Raw genomic sequence first — 22,901 nt, forward strand, 5'->3', positions numbered from 1 at the left:
GCAAAGAATGATTCAAATTAAAATATCCAGTTGTGAAAGATGTTATCACAAGCTGGGAAGATTATCCAGTGGGTAAGAGTTAACATGAGGACCTGAACTCAGGTCTCCCAAACCCAAGTAAAAGATGAGTGTCAGTACACCCTGTCGTCCCAAAGCTCAGGTAGTGGGAGAGACAGGAGGATTACTAACGTCTAAGGGCAGCCAGCTAACTAATACAGGTGAGCTCCAGGTTCAGTAAGAGACCCTGTCTCTCAGGGCTCAGGGAACTGTGTGGAAGAGGAGGTAGACAGATAGCAAGAGACCAAGGCAGGTAGATGATATCAAGGAAATAATGTCTTCCAGATAGAACAGGGTTGATACACAGGGCCTGCACAGGTCCAAACTAGACTGGGCCCCACTGCTGAGATAGGCAAGATGCAAGCCCCCATCCCTCTCCAACTAACAACTGATCACAAAGAAAAAAATCATTTCTCCAAGGGAGTCACTGGGTATACAAATCACACTTAAGGGAAGACCCAGTGGCCAGCAGTAGATGGCCAACTCAAAATGAACTCAAGGGTATTTTGGGAAACTTTTTTTTGTTTGGTTGGTTTTTTTGTTTTTTTTAAACCTTACTGGTCTTTGCTTGTATATTATGGTTTCTAATTTTGAGGGTTTTATGATCATATGTGTGTATATACGCATTTCTCCAACTCATTCTTAGCTTCTTCTGCTGTTTGCTTGTTCATTTTCTTTTATCCATGTTTGCCTTTTTATTTGCCTGTTTGTTTTCTTATGGGGGGGGGAATGGAGTTAGAGGATGGAGAGGTGGGGAGTCTGGGGAAAAAGAAGGGAAACCATGATGGGAATATATTGTATAAAAATAAATTTATTTTAAATTTTAAAAGCATAAAGGGGGAGGATCTGTTTCAGGGGGATAAGGAGAGGTGACAGAGCAGAGATATGACTTTCTCTGCACCCATATATGTTATTATTTAAAATGAATATTTCAAAATAATCAACCATGTTTTTAAATCAAGTAACTATTTCCCTTAAAAATGACTATCCTAGCCTTAGAAGGGTTTTGGGTTTGGGGTTTTTTGGGTTTTTTTTTTTTTTCTGTTTTATGTTCAATTGCTAAGAAGTCTGGAATTTCCAGCATTTGGTTCATTTTGTGGGAGTGCCATTTCTGCAGACAACATCCCAACAGGCCCCAGACAAGCTAAAACCTGTCTTAGGAGCCCCACACCTGAGTAACTTGGACCTAGCAACCTATTCTTTAATCTGATTTCCACCTTTTTTTTTTTGAGCCAAAGGAAAAGTTTTGAAAATTAGAAGAGAAGATCATCAGATCAGAACCCAACGAACCAACATTCTTTTACGAGCCATCTCTTTTCTAAAAGGCTGGGACTGTGGATACAGCCCAAAAGGTAGTAGAGTGCTTGCCCCGAATGTACAAAACCGTAGGACTGATTTCTAATATAACATAAACTGGACATGATAGCCCTTTGGAAGGTAAAGGGGAGAAGATCAGAAATTCAAAGTGATCCTTGACTACACAATGTGTTTGAGGCCAACTTGGGTTACATGAGACCCTGTCTCCAAGAAAACAAGTGGGAGTGGAAATAGGGAGGGTGGAACGAATGAATCACAGACCTTACCTTTACAGAGCTTACTCCTACAACACAGAGTGCTCACAACGAAATACTCACATAGATTAGATGAGCCAGCGTCTATTAACAACAGTTAGAGTTAGGACTAGAGAGAAGCTGTGAGTGGAGTACATTCACTCAGCTAAAACCTAAGGGAAATGGTTACTTGACTTAAAAAAACATGTTTTAACACAGAACCCCTCATAAACCCTAACCTTTCTTGCTTCAGTGTAATACTGTGGCAGATACTCTAAGTAAGTCTGCTGAAAAGAAACCTAGAACTTAAAGAGGCACATCTGCCATGTCCTTTTTTCTATACTAAGAACCGGGGTTGCCACAAAACCCTGTTGGCCAGCTGCCTCGCAGGCATGAGACAGCTCCACTCCTCTACACTGAGCTGGGGCCAGAGCCTCACCCATTATCAAACATATCAATAAGACAGAGTTGAAAAGGGCTGCTGAAGACCTGGCCCTCACTGCCGGGGAGTTCCTGTCCTGAATGGTGACTCTTTCACACACCACGGCAAACCTCAATTCTAACAGTGGCCACCATTAATGAGGTTCATTGTACACCAAGGACAATCTAAGTGGTTGGTTAGTAAGGGTTGGCTTAAGATCCTCTCTTGACGCCACAGGCAGGCAATACTATTTACGTCCTTGAAGATGAGGAAATGGAGGAACAAGGGTTAAGCCACTTGCTCACGGTGACTCAGCTTCTGAGGAGCAAGCCTAAGCAGGCACCAGGATCCGCTACATCACTGTCTATCCTAATTTCTTAGCAGCCATCAAATTCCATCAGAATCAGCTCATGATAGAGTCAGCTTCAATTTCAAAAAAAAAAAAAAAAAAAATTCTAATACTTCCCTCCCAAAAAACCAGACCCATTAGTTAAGTAGACATCCCTTAAATTCCTGTAGTCAGCTTCTCCCTACCCCACCTCCCCCTACCTCCTCCACACCCCACCCCCCCACTCCCATCCCCACCCCAAGACATCATGTAACTAGAGCATGCAACTGTTGCTATAAAAAGTAGTGTGGCTTGGGTGCAACAATGTATATTAAAGAAAGAATGTCTCCTTGGCTTCTGTAGCAGTCACTCAAGTAGAATTCATCCTTGGGCCCACCCTCAGCTCCAGATGGCCACTCCTTACCTGCAGGCTGCCACCCTGCACACTGACTCTACACTCTATGATCATAAGGCACCTTCAAACCCTATTGGATTCCCTGCTCCTACCTGGGGTCAGCTCTGTTTGTTTGTTTTATTTACATCTCAAATGCTGCCCCCCTCCAAGTCCCCCCATCCCAGAGTCCCTCCTCTCATCCCCACTCCAACCAAATAGCATACACAGACAGGCTAGACAAGGCCCCCAGCACACATGAGGTAGAGAGCTGCCTTGTCAGGCCTCAGTAGGAGAGGATGGGCCTAATCCTGCAGAGACTTGATGCACCAGAGTGGGGGAGACAGCCTGGAGGCCCCAGTCTGCTAAGATTTTTCACTTTCACTTCTGAATCATGCAAAACAGAACCTTGAAGTAGCTCTCCCTCATTCTTTGATGAGGCACATTCACTAAGCCAGCTGCTTGACAGTGACCACAGTAAGAGCCAAGCCCTTCCTCTGTGGATACTGGCACACTTCCTCCTCCCCCAGGCTTCCTTTCAACTCACTTACTGGGCACACATCTCCATGTGTATTCTGAAAGATTAGTAGCTTGTTGGTTAAATTGTGAATTCTAGAGGTAGGAGGCCAGGATTTGATATCCTTACGTTGGGATTTAGCACTTCTGTGTGCTCTTGAAGACGGATGAAGACAGCAGCCCTGACGTCAGAAGGCTGCTATGAGGGTTGCCGAAATGATTCAAAACAGAGCAAGCGCTCAGAACTAAAATGTGAGCTCTTGGCTGTGAATTCTGGGTGCCCCATGCTATGAAAAGGGCTGAGCCTGCCACCTAGGAGCTCACGTCCCTGAAGAGGAAGGCAGATGATAATGTACTAGAAGCAATAATATAACCAAAGGCTAATGATGGGGGCTGGAGAGATGGCTCAGTGGCTAAGACCGCTTACTGAACAAGCATGAAGGTGTGCATCTGGATGCCAGGACCCGTATAACAAGATTATTATGGTCTTCCTGTGAACCTGAAACCCCAGCACTGTAGGAAGGAGAGGGAGTGTGGGGGCAGGAAGATGGCTGGAGCTTGCTGGCTGTGCCAGGATGGGAAAGGATAAACTCTAAGTTCAGGGAGAGACTCTGCCTCAAAAGAATACCTGATGCCTTCCTCTGTCCTTGTACCTGTACATCCATGTATGTACACACACACCCCTACATATACACGCACACAAGGCAGGATAGAGCAGGCCAGGCTCACGCACAGTATGTAGATGGCACAGATTTAGCCAGGGCACAAAGGAGGGGAAAGGGATGTGATACTAGAGATACAGAACAGGCTGTGGGAACCCCGTGTCTTGATCTAAAAGTAACAATGAACAATTAATATCCTCACAGCATTCACTCTGTCCAGTTCCTGCATAGACAACTAGAGACCACCCGCCATGCTGAATGAAGTTCAGATGGCCTCACTGGACAGACGCTTTCTGATTTAGTCAGGGTTGCTGAGATGACACAGCATGACCAAAAAAGCAAGTTGGGGAGGAAGGGGTTTATTCGGCTCACACTTCCACAGTGTAGTCCATCACTGAAGGAAGTCAAGACAAGAACTCAAGCAGGGCAGGAAACCTGGAGTCAGGAGACGATGCAGAGGCCATGGAAGGATGCTGCTTACTGGCTTTCTATCCATGGCTTGCTCACCCTGTTTTCTTATAGAACCCAGGACCACCAGCCCAGGAGTGGCCCCACCCACCATGGGCTGGGCCCTCCTCCAGTCACTAATTAAGAAAATGCCCTACAGGCTAGCCAACAGTCAGATCTTATGGAGGCATTTTCTGAATCGAGGTTCTTTCCTCTCGGATGGCGTTAGCTTGTCATGTCAAGTCGATATAAAAGCCACCAGCACACTTTCAAGTGACAGTTCAAACTGAACCCATTCCAGGGGTTATCCAATCAACCCCCAGCCCAGCCACGCTCTTAGTGCAATGGTGCTCAACCTGTGGGTCATGATCTCTTTGGGGGTTGAACAACCCTTTCACAGGGTTCATATATCAGATATGTTGTAGATCAGCTATTTATATTACAGTTTGTAAGAGTAGCAAAATTACAGTTATGAAGTAGCAATGAAATAATTTTACGATGGGGGTCACCACAGCATGCATTAAAGGATCACAGCATTAGAAAGGTTGAGAACCACTGCCTTAGATCTTTAGAGGGTCCTGCTTTAAACCCAAGTTCTACTAACAGCCAAATGCACATGTTCCTTTAACTTCCTACGTTTGAAATCGACAGCTGAGCCCATCAAGTGAATCTGATCCACAATCAAAGTTGCTTTGCATTAGTTTTAACTTAGATCAGATAGTGATAAATTTCATATAAACCCATAGACTCTAAGCTTTTGAAAGAACATGGCAATTCTGGGCTTAGATTTCCATGTGGCAACAATCAGTACAAACTAAGGAGGCTCCATCCCGCTAAATGAGAAACATATCACCCACTTAGCCACAAACCCCATCATGCTCTTCTGAGCTAATACCGTCACCCAGAATCCTCTGCCAGTTGTCATCACTGGACAGTGACTCACCTTCCTACTTTGCCCTCTAGTCAGCCACATTTATGTTGCCTCCTGGGTCCCACATACCATGGAGTTTGGGGCTGAAGGCTGAGTTCAAAAGCAATGCAGAGCAATTACACGGAATAGCACTTTATGACAGGCTAAGGTGGAACTCCATGGTGTGATAAAGCCCTGTGTTCAATCCCCAGCACTGAAGGAAAGAACTATTGCACAGCTACGATTGCCAAACACCTCTGTGTGCCCAGGTCAGTAGCCTATTTCCTCTTAACTATGGAAAGCACCCCATTTTGTCTTCAAGTGTGCCAACCAGCCTAGAGTGACGATGCACACCTACACTTCCAACACTCTTGACACCAAATTCAAACTGAAGGCCATTGTGGGATCCACAATGAGTTCAAGGCCAGCCTGGCCTGCCAAAGAAGACATTGTAACCATAGAAGAAGAACGAGAAGTGTTCCAGACTGGATAGTAAATTAATTGTTGCTCTGTTTAGACGTTGTAACCAAAGAAGAACGAGAAGTGTTCCAGACTGGATAGTAAACTAATTGTTGCTCTGTTTTGATGTGAGAGTTTCAGCAAGCCTTTGTCAGCTGTTTCATGGGTTCCGTGGCATAAGTACCCCTCTCCTTTGAAGGAAAACAGAACGAAACCTCTCTTTCCCTTTGGCTAGGCCGGCAGGTTCATCTCCTCGGTGTTACAGAACACCACTCATCTTGCCCCTTGGAGCTGGCTTCCAAACCTGGGCCCAGAAATCTTTGCAAAGATATGGTATTGACTTACAACCTCTTATCTACCAGATAAGAGAGAAGGTAAAATATACAAAGAGCCCCATGCCATCTCAAATCTACATGGAAGGATCCAGAAACATTCATGCATTCATTCATTTTTGCCCAGGACCTCTGGCATGTTAAGAGTACATTTTCACAACCCGGTTACACTCTCAGCTGCTAATCTCTGCTTTTTTAAGCTCCCTAGCAATACCCGCTGGATTTGGAAACTTCAAGGGGTATTTTCCCCCAATACTTCCTCCCTGTATTAAGTTAAATTGCTAGACAGACAATAAATACTTAAACCTAAAAGCCCAGTAACTCTACGAACTCCTGCATATAGAAGGCCCTTTGAAGATACTTCAGTTAAAATACAACACACACACACACACACACACACACACACACACACACACACACCTTTTAACAGAAAGTAAAGTAAGAAGAGTAGGAGGGAAGTAGGGAGGGAGGGAAGAAGGAGGGCAGGGAGGGGAGAAGAGAGAGAGGAAAAGGAAAGAGAGAGAAGGGAAGAGGAGGGAAGAAAGAAAGGAGGCAGAGAGGGAGAGGGAGAGGGAGAGGGAGAGGGAGAGGGAGGGGGAGGGGGAGAGGGAGAGGGAGAGGGGGAGGGGGAGGGGGAGGGGGAGGGGGAGAGGGAGAGGGAGAGGGAGAGGGAGAGGGAGAGGGAGAGGGAGAGGGAGAGGGAGAGGGACAGGGAGAGGGAGAGGGAGAGGGAGAGGGAGAGTCCTTGTCAATGTTGGTCAACCTCTGAGAAAGACCTAACGTTATGTATTGTAAAAGGCATGTCAGCGCAGATGGCTAACTCACTCAACATGGTTCCTATTTTTGCCCTGGCCAGAAAACTCAGAGCTGAACTCTGTTCAATTACAAAAGCCCAACTGATTTAAAGTTCCTGGAACACTGCCACTTCCACTTCTGTGTTCCAAATAATTCATTGAATCTTAAGTATGTCCTTGTGTTTTAAATATCACAAATGTGTGTTTCTGGGGTTGTAAATTGCCTTAAATCCAGGCAGAACAAAGTGAGAAAGGAAGCATAAATAACCAAGCATCCAAAACACGAAATTCAAGTTCCGTTGGAACGGCAATAACCCTTCAAGCACAGTCTCCTGAGCTAATGGCTATGCCAGGGTCTTTAGGTATAAATGTGAGAGTCTGAACTAGGGGTTGGGGCAACATAGAAGCAGCCTGACTGCCACATTTAAATGCAGAATGTGAACTCCTCCCTCCGGCTCTCTTGGTTTGCAGTTTGTGGGTCCAGGCTGCCACCCAGACCCCAGAACCACATCAAAGCTGCAAACCCTGCATGACAACACTTAGTTTGGCCTGAAACGATACTACTTCAGAATGTTCTCGGTTAGTCCATAACCACTTTCTCCAGGAAATGAGGCCATTAAGTAGACTGGGAGCGTGTGGATGAGCTGTGCGATAAGCAAGCTTCCCTTCATGCTCAGTGCAAAACGAAGTTGTCAGTTCACCGAGACTCGGCCGCTTTCTTGGTCTGAGCTATCACCATTCAAGCAAGACAGGAAGGCTAAAGAGCTGGCAGTAAAGAGAATACCCCGGTTTCCTCAGTAAGTCGTTAGTTCTCAAGCATTCAAAAGCCTATGACAAATATCCATGCTTTAAAGCAGCCCTATCCACTGCCACCCACAACCAAAACCTCAACATTCACTTTTGCAAACTGTTCTGGCCGTTTCCATTCCTTCACTGATCAAATGACATTGACAACGGTGTCAATCTCATTAGGTTGCTGGAAAGGTTAAAGGGTTTAAAACAGTATCAGGGCTGGAGAGATGGCCTGTGGATTGAGTGGATAGTTTAACAGAAGACCAGAATATGGTTGGCAGCACCCATGTTAGATAGTTCACAACTGTCTGTAACTCTACTACATGGGGATCTGACACCCCCTTCTGGACCCTGTGGGGGCCTGCCCTCACCTCTCCACCTACACACACACACACACACACACACACACACACACACACACACACACTTAAAACCAAAATAAAGAGATGGCTCAATGGATAACAGCACCGGCTGTTCTTCCAGAGGACCAGGGTTAGATTCCCAGCGCCCATACAGCAGTTTACAACCTTATGGATCTCCAGTTCTAGGAGATCCAGGAGCACCAGACACACATGTGGTGCAAGTACACATGGGGGAAATACCCATATTTGAAAGGAAAAACATTTCAATTACTTTAAAAAAAATAGTAGCTACTATTAAACCTTCTTTAACAGAGGGCTGGAGAGTTGACTTAGCTAAGAGCAGTGGCTGCTCTTCCAGAGGCCCTGCAACTACATGGTTGGCAACCATCTCTAATGTGATCTGATGTCCTCTTCCGGCATACAAACAGAGCACTCACATACAGGTAGGAAGGGAGGGGGGGGAGGGAGGGTGGGAGGGAGGGAGGGAGGGAGAAAGGGAGGGAGGAAGGGAGGGAGGGAGGAAGGAAGGAAGGGAGGGAGGGAGGGAGGGAGGGAGGGAGGGAGGGAGGAAGGGAAAGGAACTTCTTTAACAGTATACCCTATCCTGATGCTAGGGTTTTGGGGTCCTGCATCTGCTCCGTCACAGAGAGGCAGAACCCAGGGCTTATCCCACACTGTTGCTAGGTAGGTGTAGGGAAGGCCTAGGACACCGCTGAGGGTGGGGAAGTGCAATCTGAGGTGTAGGACAGTGGAAGCTGGCTTGGAGGCATGGGCTGGATCTAGCCTAGGGCCAAGGAGGTGGAGAGAGGGCCAGCTGGTCCCACAGGGAGAGTCAAAAGTCTTGCTAGCTTGAGGCTTGAACTTGGCTTGGTTGTGGCCATGGTTGGGAGTGTAGAGAGGTCTTCTATGGGAGATTAGACAGTAGCTCTGTAGGCAAAGGCCTTTTCCACAGCTCCCCATGGTGGATCCCGATGAGAAGAGGCAGTCCATGGTTCTAAGTCATTTTTTTGTCATGTCGGAAAGTGGATGAGCAAAGCCATACACTGCTTCTTAGGGTGGGCCTGAGATTAAATACCTTTTGTAGAAAGGAATGTCTGGGAAGGAAAGCGTATTGATTAAGCTCCCAGGCTTTTGGGTACCTCATTAAAATGGAGATCTGTCTTGAGCCTATGTGACCACAGGTCATGTCCTCTACATGTGAAGGGGCTTGGGGCATTGCCCTTATATGACTGATGGCCATAAATCTATGGGGGACTGCAGCTAGTGGTAGCGACCTGGTGCCAGGGAACAGGCAAAGTGACTCAGGGTTTCTAGGGCTTTAGGCCTTAGCTCAACTGGGGATCAAGCTACCTCTCATGGTCCCACAGATACTTACTACTTTCCCAGCATGCTAAGCTCCGTCCTTGCAATAACCTTTGGAACTAAATACTATTATTCCCACTTTGGAAACATCTGGTGAACAGCTGGTGAGTTTTCAGGGGCTGACCTGTCGCTGACACACATGTAAGGAGTGGACAAGACCAGGGTTTGAACCTCCATCCAGCTGGAGCCAGAAAATACATTTCCCCAGGATCCCAAGCTGCCTTTAACTCCTCATTTGCTGTAACAAAATTATGATGGAAAATACGGAAAAATAAAGTCTACATAATCCACCATGAGATTAACTAATTAACTCTGAAAATGTAGCTTACACGAAAAGCAGGCTGGGAAGTTTTTATAACCGGACGCTAACAGTGTTTGTCTCCATGAAGTACACTGGGAAAAGATTTACCTTTGCCCTCCCGTCCTTGTCCATTTGACCTTTTGCTTTGATGGATTTGGGGCTGTTTCCTCGCTTTTCATCAGAGAGGTCCTCACATTTACATCTTGGCCTAAACTGGAACTTACTACTAGATCACGCAAGGTTTTAAACTTGCAGCAATTGTGCCTCAGCCTCCTGAGCCCCCCATGCCCGGCTTCTTCATCTTTCATGGCAACCACACAGACACTTATGAAGTATAACGTGCACACAGACAAGAACACAAACCATCGCCATAATGACTAATGACTCCCCCCCAACCCCCAAAAAGACTTACCAATGGACACATAGCACCCAATAAAGGAACCGAACCTTCAAATCTCACGACACAAACCTTTCTGCGAAGGTTTGCCCCGATTCTGACATCCAAGACTTTCACTTTGGACCTGTGCCCCGCTTTACCTTGCCAACCCCGTTGTGGGGTTTTTAGGTCATGTGGCTCCATCAGCATTTGACTTCACATCGTTGTCGTTGGTAACAGTCATCTGAATTACTTTTAAAAATTAGGATTACTGGGGCGGGAGAGCAGCTCAGAAGTTAGGAGCGCTTGCTGCTCTTGCAGAGGGACCCAAGCTCAGTTCAACATCCTTTCCTGAACTCAGTGGGTGCCAGGCATACACGTGTTGCACATATGTACATGGAGACAAAACCCTCCTACGTACAAAATAAGTGGAACTTTTTTTGTAACTCGAGGCTACTGGAAAATGTGCTGTAGGGAGTTCTCAAGCAGGTCTCTGGACACTCACATGGATTAGCTTCTGTTTAACCAGAATTGCAGGGTTATAGTAGGCATTTTAGCTTTAGAAGTATGTGTACTTTTATAATACTTTTAATAATGCGAGTCATCATCTGAACTCAATCCACGAATGTATATTTAGGCACTGCTATCTTACAGGAGTCATATCTGTGTCCTTACTATCTTACCTTATATATGCTAATTAACTCGATACCACATCTATGAAAATGAAACTCTACTCAGAAGCTGGCCTCTCACGAGATCAGTGTGTTGTTTCTCGTGCCTACGGTGGTACAATACAATGGAAGGAGTGCGCTGTACCCCACAAACCTTGTGATTGATGAGTGAGTGTCCACTCCATTCACCATAAGAGTGCTCAAGCCACACAGAAATTGCTAGCTCTTTTGTGTCAGGCTATTGTCAGTCGTCTTAGTCACTGTCCCACTGATGTGCAGAGACACCATGACGAAGGCAACTCTTATCAAAGGAAGCGTTTAGTCGAGGGCTTGCTTACAGTTTCAGGTCTGTTTAGTCTGGCATGATGGCACCTGTGGTGCTAGAGCAATGTTGAGAGCTACAACCTGATCCAAAAAGCAGAGAGAGAGAGAGAGAGAGAGAGAGAGAGAGAGAGAGACTGGTCCTGCACAGGGTTTTGAAACTTCCAAGTCTATCTATCCCCAGTGACACACTTTTTCCAAAAAGGCCACACCTTCCTAATCCTTCTCAAATAATAAAATAATACCATCCCCAGGTAACTAAGCATTCAGACATATAAGCCTGGGGGGGAGGACCATTCTTATTCCAACTGCCACATAGGTACACTGATTTTGAACTTGGCTCAACGACATGGATATACCTAGTTATGCCCATTTGCCATAAATTGTCCCCAGACAAGCCTATCTCTAACCAGTCCTTAGCTCCTCTGCCCTTCCATTCTGTGTCCCCCAAGGGTTTAGGACCCCAGAATTTACAAAACCTCTGCCAGGAGAGGCTGCGGCCTCAGGCTTTCTGAAGGATCAAGGAAAAGCAAAGCTCCTTCCCAGGCTGCACTGAGCTAAAGGGCAATGACACAGGTACCTCAGCCAAAGCTCAAGGTGCAAGGGGTTCTGAGGTAAGAAGCCCAGGAGGGTCATTATCTCTGACACTGACACTTGGACCAGCATTAGGTTTTCCTGGAGTCCTGCATTGAAAAACACTGTTGGCAAGACAATATTCACTGTGTGGCTTATCAGAAAGCAGAACATCGACCAAGGTTGCCTGGCAGCCTCCTTGGCAACGCGCTTAGTCCTGTACTCCGGGTGGTCATGGGTTATAGAGGGTATGCAGGAGGGTAACGCAAGTATGTGCTTAGCAGAGCATGACGTATTAGAAGCTATTAGAATATTTGACTTTGAGAGCAGAGGCCCTGGGAGCACATAGCGGGCCTAGCTATGCTGTATGACACAGGTGAGTAATATTTCCATGCTTCACTTCTCTGTAAAATGAAACTCTTCGATGTACCTACCTCACTAGGTATTCATGAAGATTACTAGAAGATATTTAGAGTAGTGTCTTTCATATAAAAAGGCCTACTGTATAAATATTCTGATTAGATAAAATAAATATTTCCCATGTGAATTTTTTATAGATACAGATATATATGCTTTATGATTAGCAACACAAGTCCATCTGAAAATACCCCTGGAATTTATAGTACATTTTCTTACATAGTTGAAGGCACAAATAATGCTATGGGAGATGCTGGGCTCTGTTATTCAGGTAGATACAAATACAGCTGATTTACTTGCTAATCATCTTTTTTTTTTTTTAATTTATATCTGCCTCCTCCCCCAAGTGTGTGCTGCTCTCTGAAGAGGCCGGAAGAGAGTGTTCTCCTGGAGCTGGAGCGACTGTGAACCACCTGACGTGGGTACTCTTAATGAGCAGCGTGTGCTCTTAACCACTGAGTCATTTATCATCTCATCATCTTTACAGAGAACAAACAAGACTTGCACTGGGGTCACAGGGTCACCTACCAAGCTCCTGGGACAAGAGCCCTGCTTGGATTCCTACACTGAGCACAGTACCAGGTCCCATCCTTTTGGCTTCTCCTTCCTCAGTTTGTTCTCGGAGACCCATTAGAAATAGGCCGCGCTCGGAAAATTAATTTTATAAGATAAGCGCTTTTGAGCATTCATAACCTTAATCACTCTGTTACAAGGAAGTTAACAAGCCTAGTTGAGTCAACTTTTTTTTAATGTAAATGAAAACAAATTACCCAACCTGAGGGCACTTCAACTTTCCCCGCTATACACAAAGTAAATGATATCAACCAGCCTTGCTCTCCTCCACAGAACACCCAGAACATTAACTTGGCATGGCTTGGGGGACAGTAGGTAGCTTGGAAGTCAGCCTGAGCCTGGCCCCACCCTCTCACCCCCCCCAACCTACACACACACACACACACACACACACACACACACACTGGGTGACTTTCCCAGTTAGAGAGTACCTCCCAGACAGAGCATCTTGAGAGCTATTGTCCTTATTTTATTCTTCAATAAAATTAACCATCACGGAGCTGGAGAGTTGGCTCAGTGGTTGGGAATATTTATTGCTCTTACAGAGGACCTGGGTTTAGCTCCCAGTACCCACATAACCCCTCACGAACACCTGTAACTCCAGTTCCAGGGAATCCAACACCCTCTTCTGACCTTTACACGTACAAGGTACACATAGTGCACAAACATACTTGTAGCAGACTATATAATCAATCAATCAATAAATAAATAAAACAAATCTTAAAATTAAAGAAATAATCAGAACTAATTTTTAAAAAGAAAATTAACCCAGTATCCTAGAGACTGGGGAAGAGAGACTCAAGCTTCCACCTCAGGCCACTCCCTTGGATTCATCTGCCTCCCTTCTCCCAGCCTTGATTGGCTAAGGTTTCTGAGGTGATTTACTGCACACAATGCAGGCACGCAGCTCCCGGCCTTTAATACACACCGGGCAGTTTTAGACTTGTCTTCCTTTTTATAACCTGACTGATGAGCCCTGCTCTTCCAACTTTATGACATGATGTAAATATCTACTTGAATCTGGAAATAACCCTCTTGAAAATCAGAAAAGACCTTCAGGCTACAGAGTAACCATTACTAAGCATCCCCATGGGGTCCTTGGACAAAGGACACAAGCACTTACTATAAAACCACAGGCTCTCAGCAAAGGGTTCCCCAGGATTCAAGGGGCATATAAGTGGCAGCTCCAACTGTGAGCACCCCTTATCTTTGGCCCCACCTCTTCCTGTCTTTGGTCAGTTGCCTGAGAGAAAAACAGTCAACAGGGCACAGCAGCCAGCAATTTCAGCATGGGTGTGGATTCTCTGAAGGTTTCCCTTGAAAGCTAATAGAGGAAATAAAAAATTGTAAGAGGAGGGAAATTTCTCTGTCTCTGTCTCTGTCTCTCTCTCTGTCTCTCTCTCTCTCTCTCACACACACACACACACACACACATACACACACACACACTCACACACACACACAGTGCAGAAAAATACTTCAGGAAGCAGCGAAATCTTAAGTTGATGGAACACCAGGGACTCAAAGATAGGAGCCTTTAAATGAGATATTAAATGGGAAAAAAACTTCTTTATGTCCATTTATAATTAGAAATGTGGGCTGTGAGTCTTAAATTTCTCACAGTAACATAGATGAAACCACAAAGGGGCACTAGAAACCACACATGCAATGCATATAAAGTGCTCTGTGTTTTTAAAAAGGCAAAATTCAGCATCCAGTGCTTAGGATATCTATTTGGTCAGTAAAACTATGAAGAAAAACACAGAGTGATTACCAGGCTTCCATGCACCGCCATCAGATGCCCTGATCAGGGTGTGACAGTACAGGTGTTCATTTTATAATCAGTGAACACGCATTGTGCTGGCTGGTTCTGTGTGTCAACTTGACACAGGCTGAAGTTATCACAGAGAAAGGAGTCTCAGTTGAGGAAACGCCTCCACGAGACCCAGCTGTCATGGGAAGGCCTAGCCCATTGTGGGTGGTGCTGTCCCTGGGCTGGTGGTCTTGGGTTCTACAGGAGAGCAACCTAAACAAGCCAGGGGAAGCAAGCCAGTAAGTAACATCCCTCCATGGCCTCTGCATCAGCTCCTGCTTCCTGACCTGCTTGAGTTCCAGTCCTGACTTCCTTTGGTGATGAACAGCAGTGTGGAAACTGAGTAAACCCTTTCCTCCCCAACTTGCTTCTTGGTCGTGATGTGTGTGCAGGAACAGAAGTCCTGACTGAGACAGCATCTGGGGAAAAAGTATCTCCAAGCCCCTCAAGTACGGAGTTCTTCTATTCTGCTTTAGCGCTTTCACGAAAGCCTGGTGCTGATACCAGAACAATCCATGCAAGGGAAAGCAAACATGGCTATTTAAATAAGAGGCACTCCTCTACCTGCCTAATTTTATGGCTTGCTTTGGTGTGGAGACTGAAAGTCTACTTACACACAAAACCATGCTAGCAAACTCTATCTGTCCAGGAGGATAAATGGAGCACACAGCAGCCCAGAGGCAGGCAGAGCTCTTTACCAAGGCTCACACCTCACCATTGTTCACTGTTTACGGAGCACTCTGCATTCTTCAGCAGGTAGCCAAGGGTGCCATTACCCTACCGCAGTGATTTAAAAATATACACTCTTGGGTCCTCACCTTCGGTGCAGCTTGGATGAGAACTTGACTCCAGGCAGCACCAGCTCCTAGACCACCCAGGCCACAGTCGCTCCCTGACAACCACTTTCTCATCCCTAAGTCGTAAGGTGAAGGTAAATTATAGCAGGTATCACAAGTGAGACTGAGTCCCAGTGTCTCTGAGTCACTTTCACTTTTTGATTAAAATGCTTGCCAAAGTCATAATGAAAATGGGCTTCCCTCAGGAGCTGTTTCCTCTCAGGTCTGAGGAGTTTGCACGGGCAGAGAGATGTCTGTTCATTCAACATGATGGTGGAGTATTAAAAAAATACACTAATCAGGTGCTAGGGATGTAGCTCAATTGGTAGAAGGTTTGCCTACCACACACAATGTCTGGATTCAATCCTCAGGAGACGAGACAGGAGGATCAGAAGTTCAAAGTCAGCCTTGGCTATATACAGAGTTAAAAGCCATTTTGAGACACATGAGATGCTATCTAAAACAAAAAAGAAAGAAATGGAGAAAGAAAGAAAGAAAGAAAGAAAGAAAGAAAGAAAGAAAGAAAAAAAGAAAGGAAAAAAAGAGTAAAATTAATTAATTGATTGACTAATTAATTCAGGAAGGTCCAAAGCAATGTGTTTTCCACTCCATACCATCTTCATTTCTACACCTTGTCCAGTGCAACACTGAGCTATACTCCCAGTTGGCATTAAGACATTTTAGAAGCAGCCAAAATGACAAGCCACGACTATCCTTTCAACAGACTGCCAATCCATCCTCCCCTGCATAAAAAGAAAGTTTCTCAGAAGTGGAGAAAGTTGACAGGTTAATTATAGACACAAAGAGGAAGAACAACTAGACTATGAGGTAACGAACTCTAAATGTGCAGAGGCAGTGCCCTCCACGGGCAAGCATTTGTAGTCTGTCTGCCAGGATACACTAGGCAGGCACAATCGGGTGTAGTCCTGGGCTAGGCTTAGAGTAAGAGGCCCATATTGATTAAAGCACAGATCCCATGCTTGAAAATTTGGCTGGGGTATGGGAAAACAGCTCACATCTTCTATAACAATAACAAAGAAATCTCTAGAAGACAAGATGGGCAAGTGGAAGACTTAACACTGGGCTGCCTGCTCTTTTGGAGTCCGATGGTCAAAGAACCCCTTCCTAGGCCAGGCCCACCTGTAAGGAAGCCTGATTGAGTGACAGGCACCGTGGTTGGCAGAAAAGCCAAGAAGGGTCGAGATGCTTCCACAGCTCCCACCTAAGTCCTTCAGCTGATGGAGGCGTAGCCATAAGTCAAAAGGACCCATTGGGATCTTTCACTTCCATTTCCCACCCAGAACCCCTCCGAGGGGAACAAAACACATTTACAAGACTGGGGGAGCAAGTTTAAGGTCAGCTTCGGCACACAAATGTACCAAAGAATGGAATGTGGTCCCTCTGGACCAGGCATTGTCTCTCCTTAATTAAAGGATATTTAGTAACACCCCTGACCCCAGCGTGCAGCGCGAGTCACACACACACACACACACACACACACACACACACACACACACACCTACCTTATATCTAAAGGGGCTAAAAAAAAATCTAAAAATGTTGACTCTCACTGAAACACATTCCTTGTGTTTGGCCCAGCTCACATGGCCAAAGGGTGGACCTCCAAATACTGAGCCTGAGTCTAACAAGGGGTTGCATTTCAGTCATGGGTGACAGGTCTAGCAGTCTGAGATTGAGCCGCTGCCTCTCCCAGAGGTGAGACCCAGCTAAGAAGTTTTCAGATATCACCACCACACACCGCTGGTACTCTTCCCCAAAAGGAAATGGGCTTATCACCGATAAGCTGGAGGGCAAAAAGGTGATCTAACCACCTTAGGCAAGACGACTGAGTTTTATCTGGGGTTATTTCCCAACTCCAGTGTTTCACGGAGCTGAGAGCCAGCCACAGATCAAATCCGAAGAGTGTAAAATTGCTTCAGTTGTTAGCTAAATGAATCCCTTTCGCCTTCCAGGGAAACTCTTCGTACTCCTATTCACCTTGCAGGACTTTCTGTTGCTTCCGATCAGCTCTCCCCAACTCTTCCACTGTAAAGAGCAAGGCGTGCTAACTCCCAGCGCAGAGTCTGCTGAGCCCCAGGTCTCCACGCCCAGGCACAAAGCTTGTCTGCTTGTCTGCTTGCCGCGCCGCGCCTCGCTTCCGGGGCGCAGAAAGAAAACTGCCTTTGGCCTTGACTCGGCGCGCACCGAGCCCGCTTGCCCCGGAGCGCGGCGGTTGGGAAGGGATGGCGGATGGCATAGAGTGCTCGGCTCAGAGCGCACCTGGATGCGCCCCACCGCGATCCCCTCCGAGTTCCAGCCTCCCCGTCTTCCCTCGGGACCCAGCGCACCGCCACCCTACGAAACCACCCGGTTCCCACGCGCGTCCCAAGACGCTCTTACCCGGGAAATGGCGAGAGGTTGCTCAAAGTCCTTGCCGCCCACGAGTCGGAAACCCCAGGGTCCCGGGCCCTGGAGAACAATCTGCTGGGTGGTCATTGCTAGGCACAATCGGAGGGAACAGACCGGCAAGGCACAGAACACCACGGCGCGCAGGGCTCCCGGAGCAGCTGTCGGAGAAAGAGCGCGCAGCGCGAGTTGGGAGATCCTGGGACGGGCGGGGTCGCGAGCGAGGGCGGGGACAGATCCGCCCTGGTCGTGTCGCTGCAGCCCCGCCCGGCCCGCGCCTCCGCTCCCAGCGGGCCCGCAGGACCTCGCTAGACTCTGATCAGGAGTCAGGCTCTACAACTCCGCCCAGCAGCCCCGAACCTCCTCCCGCACCTCCTCCCGCCCTACCCACAGCCTTCCTGCTGCTCCCAGCCGCGCACGAAAGCTAGATGAGACCTAAGCCTTGTCCCCACCTACAGTGGACTCTACAAACGGACGCGGTGTGCTTTGCCAAAAGTAGAAAAGGGTTGAGGTCAGAGCCGTTTGCAATTTTGGAAACCGTAGAGACGTTTGGGAGGTGCTTTTTAGTGATCTCACCTGACGCAATTAGAAAGGCTTCCTAGTCTCATTTAGAGATAAAGTCATCCTGGCTGCCGGAGGTTAAAAAGCACCCCTAAGGCTATGCAACAACTCCGGCTTGCTACTGAATCATTCCCCAAGGCTCCTTGGGCCACCCTGGAAGTTTTCCAATGCTAATGAGACCACAACGAGCGAGAGGGGGGTTATAATTAGGCTCTACGAAGTTCCTAGAAACCTTTCCTCCAGACTGGAGTTGAAATTGGAGGGAGGGAGGTTCTGACATTTCCAAGAGTTCCATCATGAAATCCGGGGTGGACCAAAGCCGGGAAAGTAGTGAATGGAAATTCCAGAATTCTAAGCTACCTAACGGTTTCTTCTGTGAGCTGCCCCCAAATAAGTTCTCAAACCTGACTAAACCACAGCTTATGCTGTCCACTGAGAACTTCTTCACCCTGAGTAAAAAAAACCCAACCCCTTAAATGCCTCTAAGGCCACTCCAAGAATGATTTGAATCTGCTGTAATCTGTCTCCAACTTTGGCCTCACAGATCTCCTACTCAGAGCCTTGCCACCAAGCATACCCTTCCCCCAGATAACCCAAGGCTTTTTTGCAGATATCTTCTTGATAAGGCCATTTCTGAGAGTCATTTAAACCTCCTCCGTAGACCTCCCTTTAACTTCTGCTGCCTTCATTCTGGGCCTCTCACGGTGTAGTCTACAGTTTACTTACTAGTTTGTCCTACCCACATTCCTAAGCACTAGTTCCGGGACCAGAAGGGTTTTTATCTTGCTAACAGCTCTCTGCTGTGACCCCCCCCCCCCCGCGCGCGCGCCAGAAATAATCTCTTGATGGCCGTAATAAGTTAGCCAACCTTAGGACCACTGACCCACTCTGGACAGCACGATTTGCCTGGTTCCCATTCATTCGGGAAGCTTTTGCGGATGTCTGCACAGATTTGCATGTGAAAGGATCATCTTGTCCCTTACCCAGCACAAAGGCCAGTGTCTGGGAATGGTTTGCTTATTTTGAGAAATCAAGTTCATTGTTTTCTAGACCAGATCTTCTTAAACTTTTCCCATTTTTAACTCCTTTTCACCCAGAAAAAATTTTCCCCCAAGTATATGTAAAATAGATGAACATACCAAACATGTACTAAAAAGATAAATAAATAAATAAATAAATAAATAAATAAATAAATAAATAAATAAATACATAAGTCCGTTTATTTTAAAGAATTAGGGCAATGACTCCGTCACTAAGGTGTTTGACTTAAATGGGCAGGAACCTGGATTTGACCCCCAGAACTCCTGTGGAAGGCTGAGCTAAGGCACCAGGCATCTGAAATTCCAGTCACTGCAGGATCAGAGGTCACCAGGTCAGCTGGTTCAGTTTGCTTAGTAAAGTTCTAGGCCAATGAGAGACCCTGTCTCAGACAAAAGGTGGAAGATGCCTAAGGAATGACACCAAGGTTGTCCTCTCAGCTCCATATACATATTCATGCATATGCATAAACACACACACACATGAACATATGCCAAAAAAATCTTTTTAAAACTATTCTTTGGTAAACACACAATTCTACTATTTCTTAATGACAAAAGCAAATTTACCTGCTACCTATGCGTTAGACGTGTTTATCCTTATTTTGACATAAAGAATTAAGCCCTGACTGAATATTGGATATGACAGGACATAAGAGTAGCTTCACCGTTTTTCAGAGTTGATCGCTATTTTGATTTTATAATTGTCAGTGCCAAGATCGCCACTTTGCATCCTGGCACAGCACAGAACGACAGGAATGCGCCTTGGCACACTTCAGAAATTGTTGGGAATTCTGTCTTCATCCCAACTGAACATTAATTGCACAAATCATATAGAAGAAGGGGAGGGAGAGGGGACAGGGGGCTTATGGACAGGAAACGGGGAACGGGAATAACATTTGAAATGTAAATAAAGAAATATCCAATAAAAAAGAAACTCAAATCGACAACTCAAATAGCAATTTATTATGATTTTTACATTTGTGTGTGTGTGTGTGTGTGTGTGTGTGTGTGTGTGTGTAATCACGCCTGTGAAAGTCAGAGAACAGTTTATGGAAGTCAGTTCTCTCCTTCCACCTTGTAGGTTTCGGAGTTCACACTCAGTGATCAGATATGATGACAAAGGCCTAAATGTACCCAGTGGATTCATCTCCCCGACCCATGTGGTTTTAGGTTTCACACAGGGTTTCACTGTATTGCGATGCTAACCTTGAACTTGCAGAGATTTGCCTGCCCCTGGCCTCCCAAGAGCTAGGATTTTAGGCAAAAGCCACCATGCCTGGCTCCGTATGACCATGTTTACATATAAGAATAACTTCAGTCAATAACCAATGTTTTAAATTTTCTTTTAAAAAGGACACAAGTGCTTTATGTCTCTGCAGAATTTGGTGGCATCAACAAATGTCACCCATTTAGCAGTCTCAATTATTTTGGGTCCTAATGAGAAAAAGTTGGAAGATCACAGATCCTGGGCTCCCCCAGGGCAAGACCTGCCTCTTAGTCACCCTGGGTTTCCTGCTAGCATGAACCTGTTGCACTGTAGGTGTCATCGGTAAGTTTTTACTGCACACAGCTCTGTTTGTATGCAGATTCAGGGAGAGGGTGTACTATGGACTATCTATGAGGGCCGTCCCTGTTTGCCTTGTTATTAAATATCCTCAGTGGTTCAAGCCTATAGAATAAGACCTATTCTCTTGTAAAAAAGGAAAGACCTGTGCATATAGCTACTTATAGCCAACAGCTCAAATAAGTAACAAACACCAAAAAGGGAGGCTAAGTGTATTATGGCCATGTGAAGAAAAAGTGAGAAAATGACAGCCCCCGAAGACTCGGAGAAAGTGTTTTTCAAACTATGTCAAGAGTGGCTGTGGTTCTACAGTGCTGTTTCCCCGATGTGCAGGAGGTCTTAGGTTCGATCCTCCAAAAAAAGTTTAAAATATGTAAAATGAATAGACCAAAATTATTTATATATCATGGCTTTTATTTAAAAAAAAAAAAGCTATATCTAGCTGGGGGGGGGGACCTACAAGAAAGTTTAAAAGATAACTTTGCACTAGAGAGAATTTCTAAAGTGGATGATGAAGCTTTCAGGGTCAACCAAATGTCTTCTGCTCCTAGGATATAGAACAAACGGTAGTCTTTCTTAGGATGGGGACCTCATTATCTGATCTCCCCTTCCCCTCTTAAGTACCTAGTGCTAAGCAGAAGACAGATATTCAGAAAACGCTAGCCAGCTGCCTTACTCATTCATCCACAATTAACAGTTCTCTCAAACCCTAGCTTGACTCCTGCCCCGTTTGGGTCAAATGACCTTAAACAACCCCTGAACTTCAGTTCGCCTTGTTATTGTAATGCATTCCATAGAGTTTGTTGTCCTAAACACCCTTCAACAAACATCTGGGTATTGAGAAAAGAGAGGAGACTGCGGGAGGAATGGAATGAGGGGGAAGAAGAGGGCCAAGAGATAATGCCCAGAGAAGCTGAGTCGGGGGAGGGAGCACAGTAGATCTACCCACCCTCAACTTTTTCCGAAGCAGATTGGGCTGCCTGCTAAGGCTTTCGGAGATTCCTCCTCTGGCCTCTGCTGATCTGGCCACGCCCAGGCTCAGGCGTTGGGGAAAGTACTGAATCAAGAAACCCAATCTCAGTTAAGTAGGAGGGTGTGGAGGGCTGTTCTAGGTTCCAATCTAGGTATTGTCACTTACTTTACACAAGTTCTGGACTTGCCCATGGAACTTGGCTAAGGCCACGCTGGTTGTGACCAAACCAGGAGCTCTGAGGCTTTTGCGGGATCTCCTCCCGCCAGGCTGTTCTTCCAGTCAAGGAGTGGGAGGAGCTAGACCTAGAGTCCTCTAAGACCTAATCGAGGCTGGAGTCATCAGGGCAGCGACAGAATTCATGAAAACTCTGAACTCAGAGTCCCTGGGTGCCGGCTACAAGTGCCAGTACCTGCTCAGGGACCTGGTCAAATGACATCTTAGGGGCTTGCAACTCTTCCGTGAAAAGAACCGAAATGTAAACGTAAACTCTGAGCCTTGCAACAAACACAGTTTGCCCACAGATCCTAACCCATTCAAGTCAGCTCTGCTCTTAGCTTTGCGTGTCCCTTGCGGATGCCCTGCGCTCCACTAGTCCTCTAACACCGCTGCAGACAAGCTTGGCAGACAGACTTTTCTTCTGCTTCCTGTTCTTCCTAGGAGGGAACCTTGAAGTGGCAGCTCAGTATGAGGTGCCTCTCAGATTTCAGTAGCTTAGAGCGTGCTCCGTGGCACCTCTAGCCATAAGGACACCAGAGAAGCTGACCTGGCTGGTGTACCTTCGGGACTGGGGAGGGTGTGAACCTATGAGTTGGCAGGTCAGAGGCCTGCCAATGCATAGAAGAGGAAGAATTGAGCAGTCAGCCCCAAGGGCCCCAAGTGGGTGGCCCACTGGTCTTTTGGTTATCATCACACCTGGAGAAGTGGTACTGTTTTCTGAGGCTGAGAAAGGCGTATACCAAAAAGAAAGCAGGAAGGAAAAAAAGGAAGGGAGGGAGAGACCATAAAGACTTTAAGAAAAGGTCACATTAATATTGTCCAGTAACATTAAAAATGTACAATATTGTACATTAATATTGTATAGGTGGTACAAACC

General features: G+C 46.2%; 1 protein-coding gene across 4 annotated transcripts in view; it reads right to left on the reverse strand.

Moving 5' to 3' along the window:
• Nucleotides 1–17,833, reverse strand: part of Pdlim1 (PDZ and LIM domain 1) — a 47,993-nt gene extending 30,160 nt beyond the window's left edge. The window contains exons 1-2 of one of the 4 annotated variants that reach the window (XM_087584704.1): nt 17,263–17,728; nt 13,739–13,939 (exon numbers count right to left, since the gene is read on the reverse strand). Coding sequence is in view for 1 of the 4 variants with exons in the window: in NM_017365.2 (NP_059061.1) it covers nt 17,665–17,760 (96 nt within the window). In the remaining 3 variants the exon portion in view is untranslated. 4 annotated transcript variants of the gene reach the window in all.
• Nucleotides 17,834–22,901: the final 5,068 nt, after the last annotated feature.

Source organism: Rattus norvegicus, chromosome 1 (genome assembly GCF_021556685.1).
Source record: "Rattus norvegicus strain SHRSP/BbbUtx chromosome 1, alternate assembly SHRSP_T2T, whole genome shotgun sequence".
Lineage (NCBI taxonomy): Eukaryota > Metazoa > Chordata > Mammalia > Rodentia > Muridae > Rattus > Rattus norvegicus.